This window comes from Nerophis ophidion, linkage group LG02 (assembly GCF_033978795.1).
Source record: "Nerophis ophidion isolate RoL-2023_Sa linkage group LG02, RoL_Noph_v1.0, whole genome shotgun sequence".
In the NCBI taxonomy this organism is placed as follows: domain Eukaryota; kingdom Metazoa; phylum Chordata; class Actinopteri; order Syngnathiformes; family Syngnathidae; genus Nerophis; species Nerophis ophidion.
The window spans coordinates 26,759,702-26,778,487 of record NC_084612.1 but is presented as its reverse complement, the minus strand read 5'-3'; the positions used below and the strand labels follow the sequence as shown (position 1 = coordinate 26,778,487).

General features: G+C 39.8%; 2 protein-coding genes across 5 annotated transcripts in view; one reads left to right on the top strand and one right to left on the bottom strand.

Moving 5' to 3' along the window:
• Nucleotides 1-5,074, bottom strand: part of elp4 (elongator acetyltransferase complex subunit 4) — a 159,475-nt gene extending 154,401 nt beyond the window's left edge. For both annotated transcript variants that reach the window (XM_061880366.1, XM_061880357.1), the window contains exons 1-2: nt 4,855-5,074; nt 57-92 (exon numbers count right to left, since the gene is read on the bottom strand). In XM_061880366.1, coding sequence (XP_061736350.1) covers nt 57-92; nt 4,855-5,059 — 241 coding nt within the window. In that variant the 5' untranslated portion in view covers nt 5,060-5,074. The remainder of the gene's footprint in view (nt 1-56; nt 93-4,854) is intronic.
• immp1l (inner mitochondrial membrane peptidase subunit 1) overlaps nt 5,030-18,786 on the top strand; it is a 53,738-nt gene continuing 39,981 nt past the window's right edge. Inside the window, exons 1-2 of one of the 3 annotated variants that reach the window (XM_061880384.1) lie at nt 5,030-5,181; nt 6,031-6,104. The gene's annotated coding sequence lies outside the window, so the exon portion shown is untranslated. The remainder of the gene's footprint in view (nt 5,182-6,030; nt 6,105-18,786) is intronic. The other 2 variants (XM_061880377.1, XM_061880391.1) reach the window with 2 other exon arrangements.

The window sequence follows — 18,786 nt, the reverse complement described above, 5'->3', positions numbered from 1 at the left end:
ATATTCAACAAGAAAGAATTAGGGTCATGAGAACAAACCATAAAAACACCTCTTACCAATGAGAAGCACCGTTCCAACTGCAAGACCACCACCTGTTTAAGAGAAAGAAGTTTAGTGTGACATATAATTAAAGGCATTTTAATTTCATAATTAGCTGATTTCCCTTTTGGTATCCAATGTGGTCCCTAAATCAAATATTTAGAGGAATGTGTTTATCTATTGTATTATTGTACACATACGCTTTACTCCAACATATTACGTGGCTAAATCATTCAAGAGTTTATAATAGAGATCAACCGATTATCGGTGTCGATATTTGACATGTTAACATATATCGTCTTTTTTTTTTTTACAATAACTGGTACAACGTACCTATATTAGCAGATACAATGTATACACATAAAATACCAATTCATCGAAGCACCGACGCAACCATACATGCCTCGCGACCCCTGAATTATTTTCCATCCACTTGTACACAGTATATATAGCTTCTGGTTAGCTTTTAAAACTTCCATTTTTTGGCAGTAAATCCAGTTGTTGTTCTTTTTTCCTGGAGTCTTACTGATTTCTTTTGTTTGTTTTCGCTACTGCAACAGTTTCCTCTGTCCACAGCACTCAAAAGTGTAGGCTCATTTAAGGAGCGCAGCGAGTTTCATGTTACGTGATTCAATAACAATGTGACAGCGATGGATCGACATGACAATGACAAAAAAGATGGATCAACATGACGATGACAAAAAAGATCTGCCAAAAAAAACAACTTTGTGTAAATATTTTTACAAATAGGTGTATTTTTGCATAAGTCAAGCAGAAGAGGCAGCAGCTCACACATTCTCACACTTTCTGTAACATCCAGGGAGATACTGTATGTATGCCAGCTTGAAACATGTCTCAGCTTTAAGCTACATGAAGGAGCCCAGAATAGATTTAATTTAAATGTTTGCAATACTTCAGACTTCCTCATGAGAAAACCCTACGATGTAATAAATTCATAAACTGCTACAAAACTGTATAACAATTAGAAGATGGTGAATTATTCTGGTGTAGACAAATCCCATATTTTAACAAAATTTTCCCAGATTTTACATATTTTAAAATGTTAATGTTGATGCCCCTCTTAGACACACATAATAAAGGTGTTTGTGATATCCCCTGATGTTGTTTGATGCTAAATTAACCAAATTAGCACCGCATTAAACATTATTTCTATAGTGGTTCGATGTGTCACTAAGAATTATATTATAAAACTAACAACTTAAAGCCCGATGTTGGCTCTGAGCCGAGGATGTCGTTGTGGCTTGTGCAGCCCTTTGAGACACCTGTGATTAAGGGCTATATAAATAAACTTTGATTGTTTGATTGAGCCTTGTCCAGCTGCTTACTGATGTACATTATTCATGTTTGAATAACTTTTACTGCAAATGAATATCGGCTCAAATTATCTCTGATCGGCCTATTTGACTACTAAAAATCCGTATAGGTCATGAAAAAAAACATATCTGCAAGGACAAACGTGTCTAATACGAAGACAGGTGACAAGTACTGCGTTGAAATATGACAAATATTCCCACAACAACATTTGTTTAAATAATAGTTCACTTAATACAGATTTTTAAAGAGCCCCTAAAGCAACCTTTTTGGCCGAGAGAGCCATGAAAGCCAAATATTTTAAAATGTATATCAGTGAGAGCCATATATTTTTTTAACACTGAATACAATTAAATGCGTGCATTTTTAAGTAAGCCCACATTTTTAGAGAATAAAAAGTCTCTTATTCTTTTTAATAACGTTGTTATTGGGGCGGTACATCTCGGATGGTAGAGTGGCCGTGCCAGCAACTTGAGGGTTCCAGGTTTGATCCCCGCTTCCGCCATCCTAGTCACTGCCGTTGTGTCCTTGGGCAAGACACTTTACCCACCTGCTTCCAGTACCACCCACACTGGTTTAAATGTAACTTAGATATTGGGTTTCACAATGTAAAGCGCTTTGAGTCACAAGAGAAAAAGCGCTATGTAAATATAATTCACTTCACAATATAATTCACTTATTCTAAAGCTAACCAATAATATATATATTACTTCTCACCATTAATGCGACTTCTTGAACAGGCGCAATAGAAAATGGATGGTTGGATTAACGTGCATGAGAATGTCTTATCTTTTGAACTTTATTTTTAACACTGTGATTATCAGCGGAATTATTCATTACTTATTATGTTAAGCAATGCCAGATAAGATTTATCTAAGAGTCAGATGCAGTCATCAAAAGAGCCACATCTGGCTCTAGAGCCATAGGTTCCCTACCCCTGCCCGAAAGGGACATGGGGGATTATTTGTTTTAGATATGTATCTAAACTATCTTGTACTCCCCCAAAGTTTCTCGTGCGCTCGAGATGTTTTCCCGCCAGCAAAAGAAACATATCTAATAAAATAACGTCACCAAGTCTCCCATATGTCTTGTGCGCAGGAGAAACTTTTGCGTAAGCACGAGATAGTTTCTCGTGCGCACGAGATACATATCTAAAAAAATATTTTCCCTCATGTCCTACAGGGCAGGGGTCTCAAACTCAATTTACCTGGGGGCCACTGGACACAGAGTATAAGTGAGGCTGGGCCGCTAGAAAATATTCTTAAATAAAATTTTGCATAATCCTCAGCATGTCTAGTTGTATAATGACGTTTCAAAATGTATTCCTTGTGCATTGCAACTTTATCTGTCCAAATAAGACACGTCGGGGTGCCCCTGTGCTCAACAAAGATATATTGCATCTCACATTTTTCCTGGAATTGTCTTTGCTCATCACTAACCTTTCTCTTAACTGCAGGCTTTGAAAAAGACATGTTTGGGGTTGTGGAATATATTTTTATTTAGCCGACGCACGGAGAATAATGTTATTTCCACAATGTGTGTCGTTTCGCTTTTCTTCCCTACAGCAACACGGCGGTCGGCGGGGAAGTACTGGGATAGCAATCGCGAAAAAGTCTTATAGAAATATATGTAGTGTTCATTGTGTGAGGCAATGCAAATTAAACAATAAAAAAAAATAAATAAAAACAACGGCTTGAATTTGTGCAGGTTATCGGGGACTGTTATTACTGACAGACAGGTGTCGCGGTGTGACAGCAGCCAGGCACGTAAGAAAACCCTCGTGTCCATGGCAACGTTTCTGTCTCTTTCACTCATTTGCCATTTTTCCACTAACGCAGGGGTAGGCAACCCAGAACGTTGAAAGAGCCATTTTGGACCCAAATAACAAAAATGGTCTCCGTCTCGAGCCAGTGGGGAGAGGTGTGGGGTGGGGGGGAGGGTGGTGGGGGGTGGAGTTTGGGGGCATATACCACACCGTTATTGGTAGATTACTTCAGCTCCGCACACAACGCTGTCAAGGGCCATTCAGATAAAAACTTGCTACCCGCACTAACATTAAACTTTCATATTAAGATGGGGGCCGCAAAATAACATCTCTCGCGGGCCGCATGTTTGAGAACCCTGGTTTAGAAGCTCCGTAGATTTTACTATATGATGTCAAAATAAAAATTACAGTGACATTGACATGCGTGGAAATGCTATGCTGGCTGCGTTTTCCAGCTGAAACTGTGGTACTGTACGTTGCCTCTATGCAAGCCCCAGACAGAAGTGTTGTATGTATTGTGTGGCTTGTCTAGAACAGTGGTTCTCAAATTGGGGTACGCGTACCCCTGGGGGTACTTGAAAATATGCCAAGGGGTACGTGAGATTTTATTTTTAATATTCTAAAAATAGCAACAATTAAAAAATCTTTAATAAGTATATTTATTGAATAATACTTCAACAAAATATGAATGTAAGTTCATAAACTGTGAAAAGAAATGCAACAATGCAATATTTAGTGTTGACAGCTAGATTTTTTGTGGACATGTTCCATAAATATTGATGTTAAATATTTCTTTTTTTGTGAAGAAATGTTTAGAATTAAGTTTATGAAAACAGATTATAATCTTCAAAGAGGGCACTTTAAGTTGATGATTAATTCTATGTGTAGATATCTTTATTTATAATTGAATCACTTGTTTATTTTTCAACAAGGTTTTAGGTGTTTTTATATCTTTTTTTCCAAATAGTTCAAGAAAGACCACTAGAAATGAGCAATATTTTGCACTGTAATATAATTTAATAAATCAGAAAATTATGACATAGTGCTGTATTTTACTTTTGTATGTCTTTTTTTCAATCAAAAAGGCTTTGCTCAGATTAGGGGGTACCTGAATTAAAAAAATGTTCACAGGGGGTACATCACTGAAAAAAGGTTGAGAACCACTGGTCTAGAAAGTAGACCTATTAGCAAAGACAATAATCACTCAATATCTATGCAAGCACCAGTCAGACGTGTTGTATGTATCGTGTGTCTTGTATATCAAATAGACCTAATAGCAAAGACAATAATAATTCAGTTAAATTTACCTATGTGCAACTTATGCAAATTGTTTAAGAATAACATCCATCAATTTCCTACCGCTTGTCCCTTTCATAATTGAATTATTTTTATTTTATTTTACTGTCCTAGGAAAACACTGACCCAACCTTATAGTTGTTAAAGCTGACAGACATCACCTTTAATGCGTAAACGGCAAACATTTGATCATGTTTAAAGTTAGGCTGAAGTAACGGTAGCACATTTAACATGAATTGATTTATGTGGACCCCGACTTAAACAAGTTGAAAAACTTATTCGGGTGTTACCATTTAGTGGTCAATTGTACGAAATATGTACTGAACTGTGCAATATACTAATAAAAGTATCAATCAATCAATCAAAAGCTCAACACTATGCTATGCATGCTGCTCACTGAAATGACAACTCAACAGACTGACCCAGCAGATAGTCGAGCGACGTGACACCGGAGGATACGAGGAGCTGTCCGTTTTGTACCGAGGGTCTTGTCCCGGGTATGCTTAATATTTTGCTGCGTGTCTTCTTCTGAAAACTCGTAATATTTAACGGTTTACACGCACTGTTGACGGAGGCTGCCATACTGCTTTGAAGCTTGACGACTGATTTCCGTGTTTTGGTGCCCATTGTCCAATCACAGAGGACTTTGGTAAAGAGTGACCAATGACAGAAGCTGTTGTTGGGAAGAGGAAGTGGATGTTCCACAATGAACATAAGAGAGCCGCAGCATTGATTCACTCTCTACTGAGGTAAAGTACTGCAAGTTAACAACTGAAACGTTTATTTTATTATTTTTCAATTCAAACAAAAACTAATAAACTCTTATGAATTAATGTTTAGCATTATTTCAACGTCTGACCTTGTCGGCTCGCAGACTCTTGAGAGTGACAGTCACAAACTCGATAAAACATACCGTATTTCCTTGAATTGCCGCCAGGGCGTTAATTAATTTAAAACCTCTTCTCACTCCTGCGCTTACCAAAGGCATGCGGTAAAAGTAAGCATGCGCTAATTATTTAAAACCTTTTCTCACTCCGGCACTTACCAAAGGTATGCAGTAAAAAATTCAGTGTGATGTAGGCTTGGACCTTAAAGGCCTACTGAAATGAGATTGTTTTTATTCAAACGGGGATAGCAGGTCCATTATATGTGTCATACTTGATCATCTCGCGATATTGCCATATTTTTGCTGAAAGGACTTAGTAGAGAACATCCACGATGAAGTTTGCAACTTTTGGTCCTAAGAGAAATGCCCTGCCTCTACCGGAAGTCGCAGACGATGACGTCACACGTGTGGAGGCTCTTCACACATTCACATTGTTTTTAATGGGAGCCTCCAACAAAAAGTGCTATTCGGACCGAGAAAACGACAATTTCCCCATTAATTTGGGCGAGAATGAAATATTTGTGTTTAAGGATATTAATAGCGACAGACTAGAAAAAAAAAAGCGATTGCAATCGCGTTGCATTGAGACGGATTCATATGTTTTTAGAGACATTTACTAGGATAAATCTGGGAAATCCCTTATCTTTCTATTGTATTGCTAGAGTTTTAGTGAGTTTAACAGTACCTGATAGTCGGAGGTGTTTGTCCACAGCCGGGTGTTGACGCGCAGTGTCTCAGGGGAGTCGACGGCAGCTGTACGGGAGGCGCAAGCTCAGCTGATCTCCGGTAAGTGGCGATTTTTTAACCACAATTTTCTCACCGAAACCTACTGGTTGACAAGTGGTCGGGATCCATGTCCGCTGTGATCCATAGTAAAGTTTCAACTCCGTGGAATTTAAACAAGGAATCACTGTGTGTTTGTGTGGCTAAAGGCTAAAGCTTCCCAACTCCATCTTTCTACTTTAACTTCTCCAATATTAATTGAATAAATTGCAAAAGATTCAGCAACACATTTCTCCAAAATACTGTGTAATTTTGCCGTTAAAGCAGACGACATTTAGCTGTGTGTGTGCGCAGCGCTCATACTTCCTAAAAACCTGTGACGTCTTGCGTACACGTCATCATTACACGACGTTTTCAAGAAAAAACTCCCGGGAAATTTAAAATTGCTATTTAGTTAACTAAAAAGGCTGTATTAGCATGTGTTGCAATGTTAATATTTCATCATTGATATATAAACTATCAGACTGCGTGGTGGGTAGTAGTGGGTTTCAGTAGGCCTTTAAATCCTACTGAATAGCTCAGGCATGTGATTTTTCCGTCTAAAGTCGGAATTCCGTCTTTTTTAATCTCGGGGGAGAAAAAAGTAAAATGTAAACGATGTCGGTTCTCGAGAGAAAGGACGCTTTCACTCAAATAAAAATAATTTTTATTTGAGTGTTTGTATATGCAAATCTTTAGTTTTTATTTGTTAAAGTTTTTGTTGTTATTTTTTACAACGAAAAACAAGTTTGCTGGGAGCGTCCGTTCCGTTTTTGTTGACGTCATGTTAATCAACTTCCGGTTGTCATTGCTACAGTATCGATCTATCGATCACTCTGTGTTGAGCTCACAGGGCTACTGCGTCATGTTGCTTTAACGTGCGCAGTTTAATGTCATAATTGCTGACACAGTTATGTGGTTATACTCACTCATATTGGGGTATGTCGTTATTTATCGGAGAAAGACGTTAATGTATTGTTTTAGTGTTAGCATTTAAGCTAGCTAGTGCTGGCGAGCTTCTCCGGTCCATCAGTTTAGACTTAGACAACTTTTATTGATATATAATGGGAATTGTTCTGTGTTATCAATCACGGTTTTAGAATAATTTTACGGTCTATTATTATAATTGTTATTGTTTCATCTTTAGTGAAGACTCTTGCTTTTGAAACCGTTTACTTTGAAAATTTCACTTCCGTTTCCGTTTTTATGCGTGTTGATGTTAACTTCCCTGCCACTTTAAAATATTTGAGGCAATATTGACTTCTACATTTCTGTCTTTTTAAAAGAAGTGAACTGAAGTAACGTGGTAATACTGTAAATAAACTGATAATAATATCACTGATCAATGTGACACCTGTGGATGTGAAATGAACACAAGATGTAAATATTAGTGACTAAATACTGTTGGGACCTAACCATATACACTGATTCATTAGGATAATTGGGGTAACTATGTTTTATTAATGATGTTTTCATGTCTTTAAACACAAAAATATTTTCTTCAAATGGTGCTGTCTTTGTTAATTTTAGCATGTTAAATTGGTGAAAAACCAGGAGCTTTGGGGGGCGTTGCCTGGACCTGGCTGGGGGCCTTCGTCCCCCAGACACCTGGAAATTTTTTCAGTCTTTTTCATTGTGGTCAAATCACATGTCTGATAACTTTTAATCTTCTTCCCTATATGCGATTTCAAATTACTGGTATTGAAATCAGCGTCCTCCATTTTGAAAATGATGACAGGGGAAGTGTCACTCGTGACGTCACGAGTTTGACCAGGCGGTAATACTAAGCATGCGCTAATTATTTGGGGAAGCGAGTTTGACCTGGCAGTAATTCAAGGCAGGCGCATACTATATGCCCTGCGGCAATTCAAGGAAATACAGTATTCACATACTCGATAAAACATATTCGTTGATAAACCGTATTAGTACAATTGAAAGGGCGAGTAAATTTCGAAGTCAAATGTCAGATTTTTGTATCTAATGAGTACAAACCATGACTGCAAATGTTGTGCAGTATTTAACATCCATAATGTTTGCATCACAAATTGTATTGGAACGCGTTATACTGAATGTGTTTACAGTTACAGTTTAACTACAACTAAATGTTCGACTTAACAGATGTCTGATTCAAATATGTTTTTAAAGATATAATACATGTATTATCATGTGTTAAGTTAAAGTACCAATGATTGTCACACACACACTAGGTGTGGTGAAATGTGTCCTCTGCATTTAACTCATCCCCTTGTTCACCCCCTTAAAGGCCTACTGAAATGAGATGTTCTTATTTAAACGGGAATAGCAGGTTCATTCTATGTGTCATACTTGATCATTTCGCGATATTGCCATATTTTTGCTGAAAGGATTTAGTAGAGAACATCGACGATAAAGTTTGCAACTTTTGGTCGCTAATAGAAAAGCCCTGCCTTTACCGGAAGTATGTGCGGGTGACGTCACGAGTTGCAGGCCTCCACACATATTCACATTGTTTATAATGGGAGCTGTCACGCCAAATTCCTTCCCCCCTACAAAAACCTTCCCCCCGGAAGACATTTGGCGTGACAGCCCCTCTAATGCCTGAAAGACCCCAATGAGGGCTTGATAATACCAAGTTCTATGACTCTTAAGGGTTACAGCTGCAAAATTAGCGAAGCAAAAATAGCTTGAAAGGTTAGCATGCTGGAATGCTAATATTTTTTCCTCACCGTTATTTTTCACCAATGACAATCAGCCAATTTTAATGCTTTTAAAACGGACAGCAATCTGGGCTGCTTTAAGCAAGTTATATGACTCTTAAGGGTTACAGCTGCAAAATTAGCAAAGCAAAATTAGCAAAGCAAAAATAGCTTGAAAGGTTAGATGCTGGAATGCTAATAATTTTTCCTCACCGCAACATTAAATTGGCCCTAGTGTGTGAATTTGAGTGTGAATTTTGTCTGTCTATCTGTGTTGGCCCTTCTTTTAGTTTTCTGGCGGCACACAGGCGTTTGTACTAACTTCCAACGTTTAACGAATGAGGCAAGGGGGAGTAACGTATGCCATAAAACAAGTCAGCACATTTGTAGTTTTTTTGTGTGGCAGGGTTTCTGCCACCCTCCTCAAAGTTGCTAAGTGTCAGTAAAAGCGATACAGACCCCCTAAGGTCATGACAGAGGTGTCATTCAACCAGTTGTATTTCCAAGTATCATACCAGAAATTCTGAAAAAATGTTAAGGTTGAAAAGTTACTTATTGCTGCTTTAATTTATTTTTTTCTCTGTAACAATCAGTAATATAATGATAAAGTGAGTGGTGTAGTCACTTTTGTGGGATAATGTATGTTTGTAAATTGACAATTGCTGATCTCGCTCATATTGTTTTGGATCATAATAGATGCTTCTGTTTTTATCTAATGCAGTGTTCAATTAGTTTGCAATTTTCATGTGTAATAACAAGGGATGTATTTATAATCACATTTTTAATGCTGAACCTTCACTTTGGTACAGAGGCATACTGATTTGCTTTCATTGAGCTTTCATTTCATAAAAATAAAACAATAATTGAGACGATTTCAACTGGTACTGTTGCACTTTTCTGTATATTTGTAAAGTGTAAACAAGTACTGTTCAAAGTGCAGCCCCGTTGGTATTATCAGCCCGCAGATTTTTGTTGGCCCTCAACATTTTCTAAAAACAAAATAAAATATTATTGATTATTATACCGGTATTGTACATTATTTGGTTTTGCACTGATTTAATTTATCTGTAACACAAACGTTAAATGTCATGGTTTTACCCTATATGCAATTGATTAAAGCATATTTGATGCACTAATTGTATCAAAGTGGCCCCCCCATCTTGTTTTTTTTTGTATGCTATAGTGAAATTTTATTAGCGTTGTACCGATCATGGTTTTATGCTGTCGATTCTGATATCGATCATCCATGGGTGAGATTGGCCAATATATGCATTATATGCATTAACTTCACATTTTTTTTAATTTACTTATAGCGAAAGCTACAAACAGTTGGACAATATCAACACAATATGTAAACCAGTTCCTTTTTGTCATTTATGGCACACATTTGTTTGACCAAATCTAGGTCAATAGTACACAAAAACTGCTGAATACTACTACTCATTTGAATCCTTTGGTTTTGCCCTCAAAGTAGGGCTGGACCGATTATACGATATCAATATATATTGTGATAAACACCATCGATATCAATATAAAATGCGTTCGATAGCACCTCAAACGATTTATATTTATTATTTATGTTAGGACTAAGGTTAAAGTTTTCGTTGTATATAAGTGCGACCCCCCCACCCCTTTTAAGCGGACGGGCAATATGCGCATGTGTAAAGTTAGGAGGACATGCCTCATTTAGCGCAAAAAAGTAGTTTGGTTTAAGCCAGGTTTCGCTGAGACCGATGACGTTAAGATTGTTGTCTCTGATAATATCATTAACTAACAACGTTTTAGGAGACATTGATCTTATGTTTAAAAAACCTATATTATAGGTAGTGGGCTGTTTTAGGGAGTTTTTGATCAAATTATGCGTGGTAGCAATATTAATAATGTTGTGTTTATTATGCCCAGTGCATTTAGTACAGTTACGACCATATCTAGGAATTGATACGACAGGAATTTTCCGATTGTTTGATTGTTGCTTTGATAAACTGCACGCATCATGGTTAGCCACCTCAGTAACGGGAATTTTCCGATTGTTTGTTGCTTTGATAAACTGCACGCATCATGGTTAGCCACCTCAGTAACGGGAATTTTCCGATTGTTTGTTTGTTGCTTTGATAAACTGCACGCATCATAGTTAGCAACCTCAGTAAAACACATGTCCAACTCTGAAACACTCAAAGCAGAAAAAACTTGTTCTAATTTAACTGACTCCTTACCCAGACCAGTAGTCTCGCATTTTCCATTTAAATCCGTCTTCAGGATGGAGGGAAGTGGTGTTCTGTGGGGATTAGCCTTCTGCTTTGTTTTTAGCCCCGCTCGGAATCCGCGTTTCCGATCACACCGCTGGCGTCTGCTCCGTAGACGGCCCCCGCTACTACTATACTCCCCTGCTTCACAGGCCGCTGGATGTAGCCGCCGACGTATTCCCATGCTAGTTAGCACGTTTAGCACGCACGCGTCTATCAGTCCAAAACGGCCCGATATGTCCACATCCAGAAGTGTCTGGCGGTCGTACGTGATCACAGAGTGACCACAATGTGAGCCAGCCATAAAGTTTGTAGAATTGTCTGGTATTTCTGCCAAATGTTCCATCTTTAGCAAGAGCCCCTCGAGGACGCAGCCCGTCCGGGCGCCGCCATATATATCAAATATAAATATAAAATATATATATAAATATATATATATATATATATATATATATATATATATATATATATATATATATATATATATATATATATATATATATATATATATAAAATATAAATATAAAAATATAAATATAAAAATATATAGAATATTCGGACTTTATCAATGAATTCTCAGAGTTCGTTGCTGATCTAGTGACACACGCCGATAATATAATCATAATGGGGGACTTTAATATCCATATGAATACCCCATCGGACCCACCGTGCGTAGCGCTCCAGAATGTAATTGATAGCTGTGGTCTCACACAAATAATAAATGAACCCACGCATCGCAACGGTAATACGATAGACCTAGTGCTGGTCAGGGGTATCACCGTTTCCAAAGTTACGATACTCCCGTATACTAAAGTATTGTCCGATCATTACCTTATAAAATTCGAGGTTCAGACGCATGTTCGTCAAACTAATAATAATAATAACTGCTATAGCAGCCGCAACATTAATACAGCCACAACGACAACTCTTGCTGACCTACTGCCCTCGGTAATGGCACCATTCCCAAAGTATGTGGGCTCTATTGATAACCTCACTAACAACTTTAACGACGCCCTGCACGTAACCATTTATATCATAGCACCGCTAAAGTTAAAAAAGGCTCTAAAAAAGCGCACACCGTGGTTTACAGAAGAAACTAGAGCTCAGAAATTATTATGTAGAAAGCTGGAACGCAAATGGCGCACGACTAAACTTGAGGTACACCATCAAGCATGGAGTGATGGTTTAATAACTTATAAACGCATGCTTACCTTAGCTAAAGCTAAATATTACTCAAATCTCATCCACCGTAATAAAAATGATCCTAATTTTTTGTTTAGTACGGTAGCATCGCTAACCCAACAAGGGACCCCTTCCAGTAGCTCAACCCACTCAGCTGATGACTTTATGCAATTCTTTAGTAAGAAAATTGAAGTCATTAGAAAAGAGATTAAAGACAATGCGTCCCAGCTACAACAGGGTTCTATTAACACTGACACGATTGTATATACGGCGGATACTGCCCTCCACAATAGTTTCTCTCGTTTTGAGGAAATAACATTAGAGGAATTGTTACGTGTAAATGGAATAAAACAGACAACATGTTTACTTGACCCTCTTCCTGGGAAACTGATCAAGGAGCTCTTTGTATTATTAGGTCCATCAGTGCTAAATATTATAAACTTATCACTCTCCTCGGGCACTGTTCCCCTAGCATTCAAAAAAGCGGTTATTCATCCTATTCTTAAAAGACCTAACCTCGATCCTGACCTCATGGTAAACTACCGACCGGTGTCTCACCTTCCCTTTATTTCAAAAATCCTTGAAAAAATTGTTGCGGAGCAGTCAAATGAACACTTAGCGTCTAACAATCTATGTGAAACCTTTCAATCCGGTTTCAGGGCAAATCACTCCACGGAGACAGCCCTCGCAAAACTGACTAATGATCTATTGCCAACGATGGATTCTGATGCGTCATCTATGTTGCTGCTCCTCGATCTTAGCGCTGCTTTCGATACCGTCGATCATAATATTTCATTAGAACGTATCAAAACACGAATTGGTATGTCAGACTTAGCCCTGTCTTGGTTTAACTCTTATCTTACTGATAAGATGCAGTGTGTCTCCCATAACAATGTGACCTCGGACTACGTTAAGGTAACGTGTGGAGTTCCCCAGGGTTCGGTCCTTGGCCCTGCACTCTTCAGCATCTACATGCTGCCGCTAGGTGACATCATACGCAAATACGGTATTAGCTTTCACTGCTATGCTGATGACACCCAACTCTACATGCCCCTAAAGCTGACCAACACGCCGGATTGTAGTCAGCTGGAGGCGTGTCTTAATGAAATTAAACAATGGATGTCCGCTAACTTTTTGCAACTCAACGCCAAAAAAACGGAAATGCTGATTATCGGTCCTGCTAGACACCAAACTCTATTTAATAATACAACTCTAACATTTGACAACCAAACAATTAAATAAGGCGACACGGTAAAGAATCTGGGTATTATCTTCGACCCAACTCTCTCCTTTGAGGCACACATTAAAAGCGGTACTAAAACGGCCTTCTTTCATCTCCGTAATATCGCTAAAATTTGCTCCATTCTGTCCACTAAAGACGCTGAGATCATTATCCATGCATTTGTTATGTCTCGCCTCGACTACTGTAACGTATTATTTTCGGGTCTCCCCATGTCTAGCATTAAAAGATTACAGTTGGTACAAAATGCGGCTGCTAGACTTTTGACAAGAACAAGAAAGTTTGATCACATTACGCCTCTACTGGCTCACCTGCACTGGCTTCCTGTGCACTTAAGATGTGACTTTAAGGTTTTACTACTTACGTATAAAATACTACACGGTCTAGCTCCATCCTATCTTGCCGATTGTATTGTACCATATGTCCCGGCAAGAAATCTGCGTTCAAAGGACTCCGGCTTATTAGTGATTCCCAAAGCCCCAAAAAAGTCTGCGGGCTATAGAGCGTTTTCCGTTCGGGCTCCAGTACTCTGGAATACCCTGGAATAACAGTTCGCGATGCCACCTCAGTAGAAGCATTTAAGTCTCACCTTAAAACTCATTTGTATACTCTAGCCTTTAAATAGACTCCCTTTTTAGACCAGTTGATCTGCCGTTTCTTTTCTTTTTCTTCTATGTCCCACTCTCCCTTGTGGAGGGGGTCCGGTCCGATCCGGTGGCCATGTACTGCTCGCCTGTGTATCGGCTGGGGACATCTCTGCGCTGCTGATCCGCCTCCGCTTGGGATGGTTTCCTGCTGGCTCCGCTGTGAACGGGACTCTCGCTGCTGTGTTGGATCCGCTTTGGACTGGACTCTCGCGACTGTGTTGGATCCATTGTGGATTGAACTTTCACAGTATCATGTTAGACCCGCTCGACATCCATTGCTTTTCTCCTCTCTAAGGTTCTCATAGTCATCATTGTCACCGACGTCCCACTGGGTCATTATTGTCACCGATGTCCCACTGGGTGTGAGTTTTCCTTGCCCTTATGTGGGCCTACCGAGGATGTCGTGGTGGTTTGTGCAGCCCTTTGAGACACTAGTGATTTAGGGCTATATAAGTAAACATTGATTGATTGATGATTGATATTTTTTGGTCGGAAGAAACCAGAAATTATGAAGCAAGATTTGTTTAATGAAGTCATTCGCGCTTTGGGAACCAAGGAAACAGGACGTGTCACTGAGCATTGGGAGGGACACACTAACAGCCAATCCATTAACAGTATTTACTGAACAATGAAAGAGACACACCAATCACGTGACAGTATCAACGACACTTTCTGTTGGGTTCCCAGTCCCAGACAATAATTGAGGAGTGCAGGGCTTCCTTTCTGTGTGGAGTTTGCATGTTCTCCCTGTGACTGTGTGGGTTCCCTCCAGGTACTCCGGCATCCTCCCACATCCAAAGACATGCACCTGGGGATAAGTTGATTGGCAACATTAAAATTGGCCCTATTGTGTGAATGTGAGTGTGAATGTTGTCTATCTGTGTTGGCCCTGCAATGAGGTGGTGACTTGTCCAGGGTGTACCCCACCTTTCGCTCAGCTGGGATAGGCTCCAGCCACCTGCGACCCCGAAAGGGATAAGCGGTAGAAAATGGATGGATAGAACTTACCATTCCAGACAATACTGGTGAAAGAGGGGGAAAGGTGGGTTTTCTCGGTTTAATGTCGACTTTTTGTCCTGATTAACTGACAAGTGACAAGTATTATTCTTAAGACAGCTGGGGAATAGGTCCTTGTGTCAAGTGGAGGCCAGAGGCAGCACAAGATCACAGGATACTGTAAAGGCTCCAGAGGAAACAATTGTCCAACTGCTCATTTTACTAACGCTCTCAGCTAAGGCAGCCCCGCTGTTTTGACAGCAACGTTGAGATTTATGCATCCTGACAGAGGACCAAGGGAATAAATCCTGACGACACTCGGCCCATTTGAGATGAATAAGATGCTCTGACTGACCTGCTTCTCAGCAGGAGGAAGTTCAACATGCAGGAATACAAATATTGAGCTGTAGTAAGCCGTCTAGTACAAATCCTGGATTTTGAAAGACCAAATGTGATCATGTACTATATAGATAGTGTACGTCAGTTAAACCTGAGGTCAGGGCGATATAATTTTGAATTTTGCAATGCAGGGTGGTGTTAAGGATGTCTTATACTGTAGCTGCCATACATTTCGTCATGCAAGTAAGAACTTGGCATACTGAGCATCAAAAAAATCACTCCACAAGTGTATTTTACTTTTTCTTTGGATTTTTGGTTGTGACTCTATAACTATAAATACAATCAATGATTGTTCTGGCTGCTCGTTACAATTTACAGTAGTTATGTGGACAATCATACTGATATTTAATTAGTGGTAATGGTTCATGGTAATCTATTTTGTACACATCTACCTTCCTAAAAATATACCTTGTGTTGTGCCTTGGGGGTCAATCAACGGACCAAAGCAGTTCAAATCTCTACATTAAAGACATCTGTAAAGCTATGAAACACCACAAGATAACATTGTTTGCATTCTGTACATGAGAAAATACAAGGATTAAACAAAAACAATCACAGTAGAATTTGTCACTCTAAAAATGTTTAAAAAAAAACTGAAAAACAGACCAATAATAATATATGACGACATGAGCTGGAAATTGCATGTTAAAAATATTCAACATATAGTAGCAAAAAATATCTCAATGCTAATAAAGCAAAAATGTTTTGGACCAAAAATCACTACATATACTCTACCGCTGTTTGGCGTCACCATGTTTTAATTATTGTGTGCAGGTGTAGGGAAATTCTGGGTGTTATCTTGGTCATACAATGCCAAGATAATGAGAGGAAAGGGATTATTTGGGTGATGATTCTAAATAAGGCTGCACAACTATGGCCAAAATATTAAACACGATTATTTCAATTATTATTAAAATCACAATTATTTACTGATGATCAAAACATATTGTATTACATTTTTTATCCCTAAAAAGGAACAAGCGGTAGAAATTGGTTTGATGGATTTTAAACAAACTTTGAATTCATTTCAAAATTAATCTATTAAGCAATGTATTATAATAAAATATAATGCACAAAAGACACAGGGTTAACTGAAATAAATATGCCATTGTAGAGTGCGATCATAAAATGCAAACAAGTAAAAAAATAGGATTACGCACGGCTTCAGCAGTTGTGGAGGCAAAAACTCGGACATGGGAAGAGTTTGGAGAAGCCATTGAAAACGACTTCCGGACGGCTTCGAAGAAATTCTGGACCACCATCCGCCGCTTCAGGAAGGGGAAGCAGTGCATTGTCAAAACCGTGTATGATGAGGATGGTGTTCTGCTGACCTCGACTGTGGATGTTGTTGATTGGAAGAGAGAATACTGCGAAAACCTCCTCAATCCCACCAACACGTCTTCCTATGAGGAAGCAGTGCCTGGGGAATCTGTGGTGGGTTCTCCTATTTCTGGGGCTGAGGTTGCCGAGGTAGTTAAAAAGCTCCTTGGTGGCAAGGCCCTTGGGGTGAATGAGATCCACCCGGAGTTCTTTAAGGCTCTAGATCAGGGGTGTCAAACTCATTTTAGATCGGGGGCCACATGGAGAAAAATCTACTCCCTGCACGATAACTTAAAAATAAAGACACCTCAGATTGTTTTCTGTGTTTAAAAATGGAAGAAGAACATTCTGAAAATGTACAAATCATAATGTTGTTGTTCTTTTACACTTACATGTCGCGGTTAATAGTATTTATCTTTATTTGTCATTATTTGTATTTTCTGAATGAATGATGTGATAATGTTCATCAGTCAATTCAATGGTGTGCATTTTCAATCTATCAAGATAAAAAAATATCAAAATCAAATTACAGTAGGCCATGTATGTAGTTTGATCATTTTCCTCGATTGATGTACTAATATCATGTGGTTTATTTGTACATATGTACCATCATCCAGAGATACAAAGAATTGCTTTTGCAACATCCAGTAGACACATGTAGATGAGCTGTTTCTTTCATTCAAAAATTTTACGTTAATTTGTATACTTAGCAAACTCATCCCGCGGGCCGTACGTTTGACACCCCTGCTCTAGATGCTGTAGGGCTGACTTGGTTGACAAGACTCTGCAACATCGTGTGGACATAGGGGGCTGTACCTCTGGATTGGCATACTGGGGTAGTGATTCCTCTCTTTAAGAAGGGGAACCGGAGAGTATGTTCCAACTATCGTGGGATGACACTCCTCAGCCTTCCTGGTAAGGTCTATTCAGGTCTACCGGAGCGAATAGTGGAACCTCGGATTCAGGAGGAACAGTGTAGTTTTCGTCCTGGTCGTGGAACTGTGGACCATCTCTATACTCTCGGCAGGGTCCTGAGGGTGCATGGAAGTTTGCCCAACCGGTCCACATGTGCTTTGTAGACTTGGAGAAGGCATTCGACCGTGTCAACCAGGAAGTCCTGTGGGGAGTGCTCAGAGAGTATGGGCTAGCAGACCGTCTGATTGTGGCGGTCCGCTCCCTGTACGATCAGTGTCAGACCTTGGTCCGCATTGCCGGCACTAAGTCGGAACTGTTTCCAGTGAGTGTTGGACTGCGCAAATGCTGCCCGTTGTCACTGATTCTGTTCACAACTCTTATGGACATAATTTCGAGGTGCAGTCAGGGTGTTGAGGCGATCCGGTTTGGTGGTTGCAGGATTAGGTCTCGGCTTTTTGAAGATGATGTGGTCCTGATGGTTTCATCTGGCCAGGAACTTCAGCTCTCACTGGATCGGTTCACAGCCAAGTGTGAAGCGACTGGGATGAGAATCAGCACCTCCAAGTCCGAGTCCATGTTTCCCGCCCGGACAAGGGTGGAGTGCCATCTTCAGGTTGGGGAGGAGACCTTGCCCCATGTGGAGTTCAAATACCTCGAAGTCTTGTTCACGAGTAAAGGAAGAGTGGACCGTGAGATCGACAGGCAGATCGGTGCGGCGTCTTCAGAATTGCGGATGCTGTATCGATCCGTCGTGGTGAAGAAGGAGCTGAGCCCGAAGGCAACGCTCTCAATTTACCGGTGGATCTATGTTCCCATCCTCACCTTTGGTCCTAAGCTGAGGGTTTTGACCGAAAGGACAAGATCACGGGTACAAGAGGCCAAAATTAGTTTCCTCCGCCGGGTGGCACGGCTCTCCCTTAGAGATAGGGTGAGAAGCTCTGCCATCCGGGAGGAGCTCAAAGTAAAGCAGCTGCTCCTCCACATCGAGAGGAGCCAGATGAAGTTATTTGGGCATCTGGTCAGGATGCCACCCAAAGGCCTCCCTAAGGAGGTGTTTAGGGCACAGCCGACAGGTAGGAGGCCATGGGG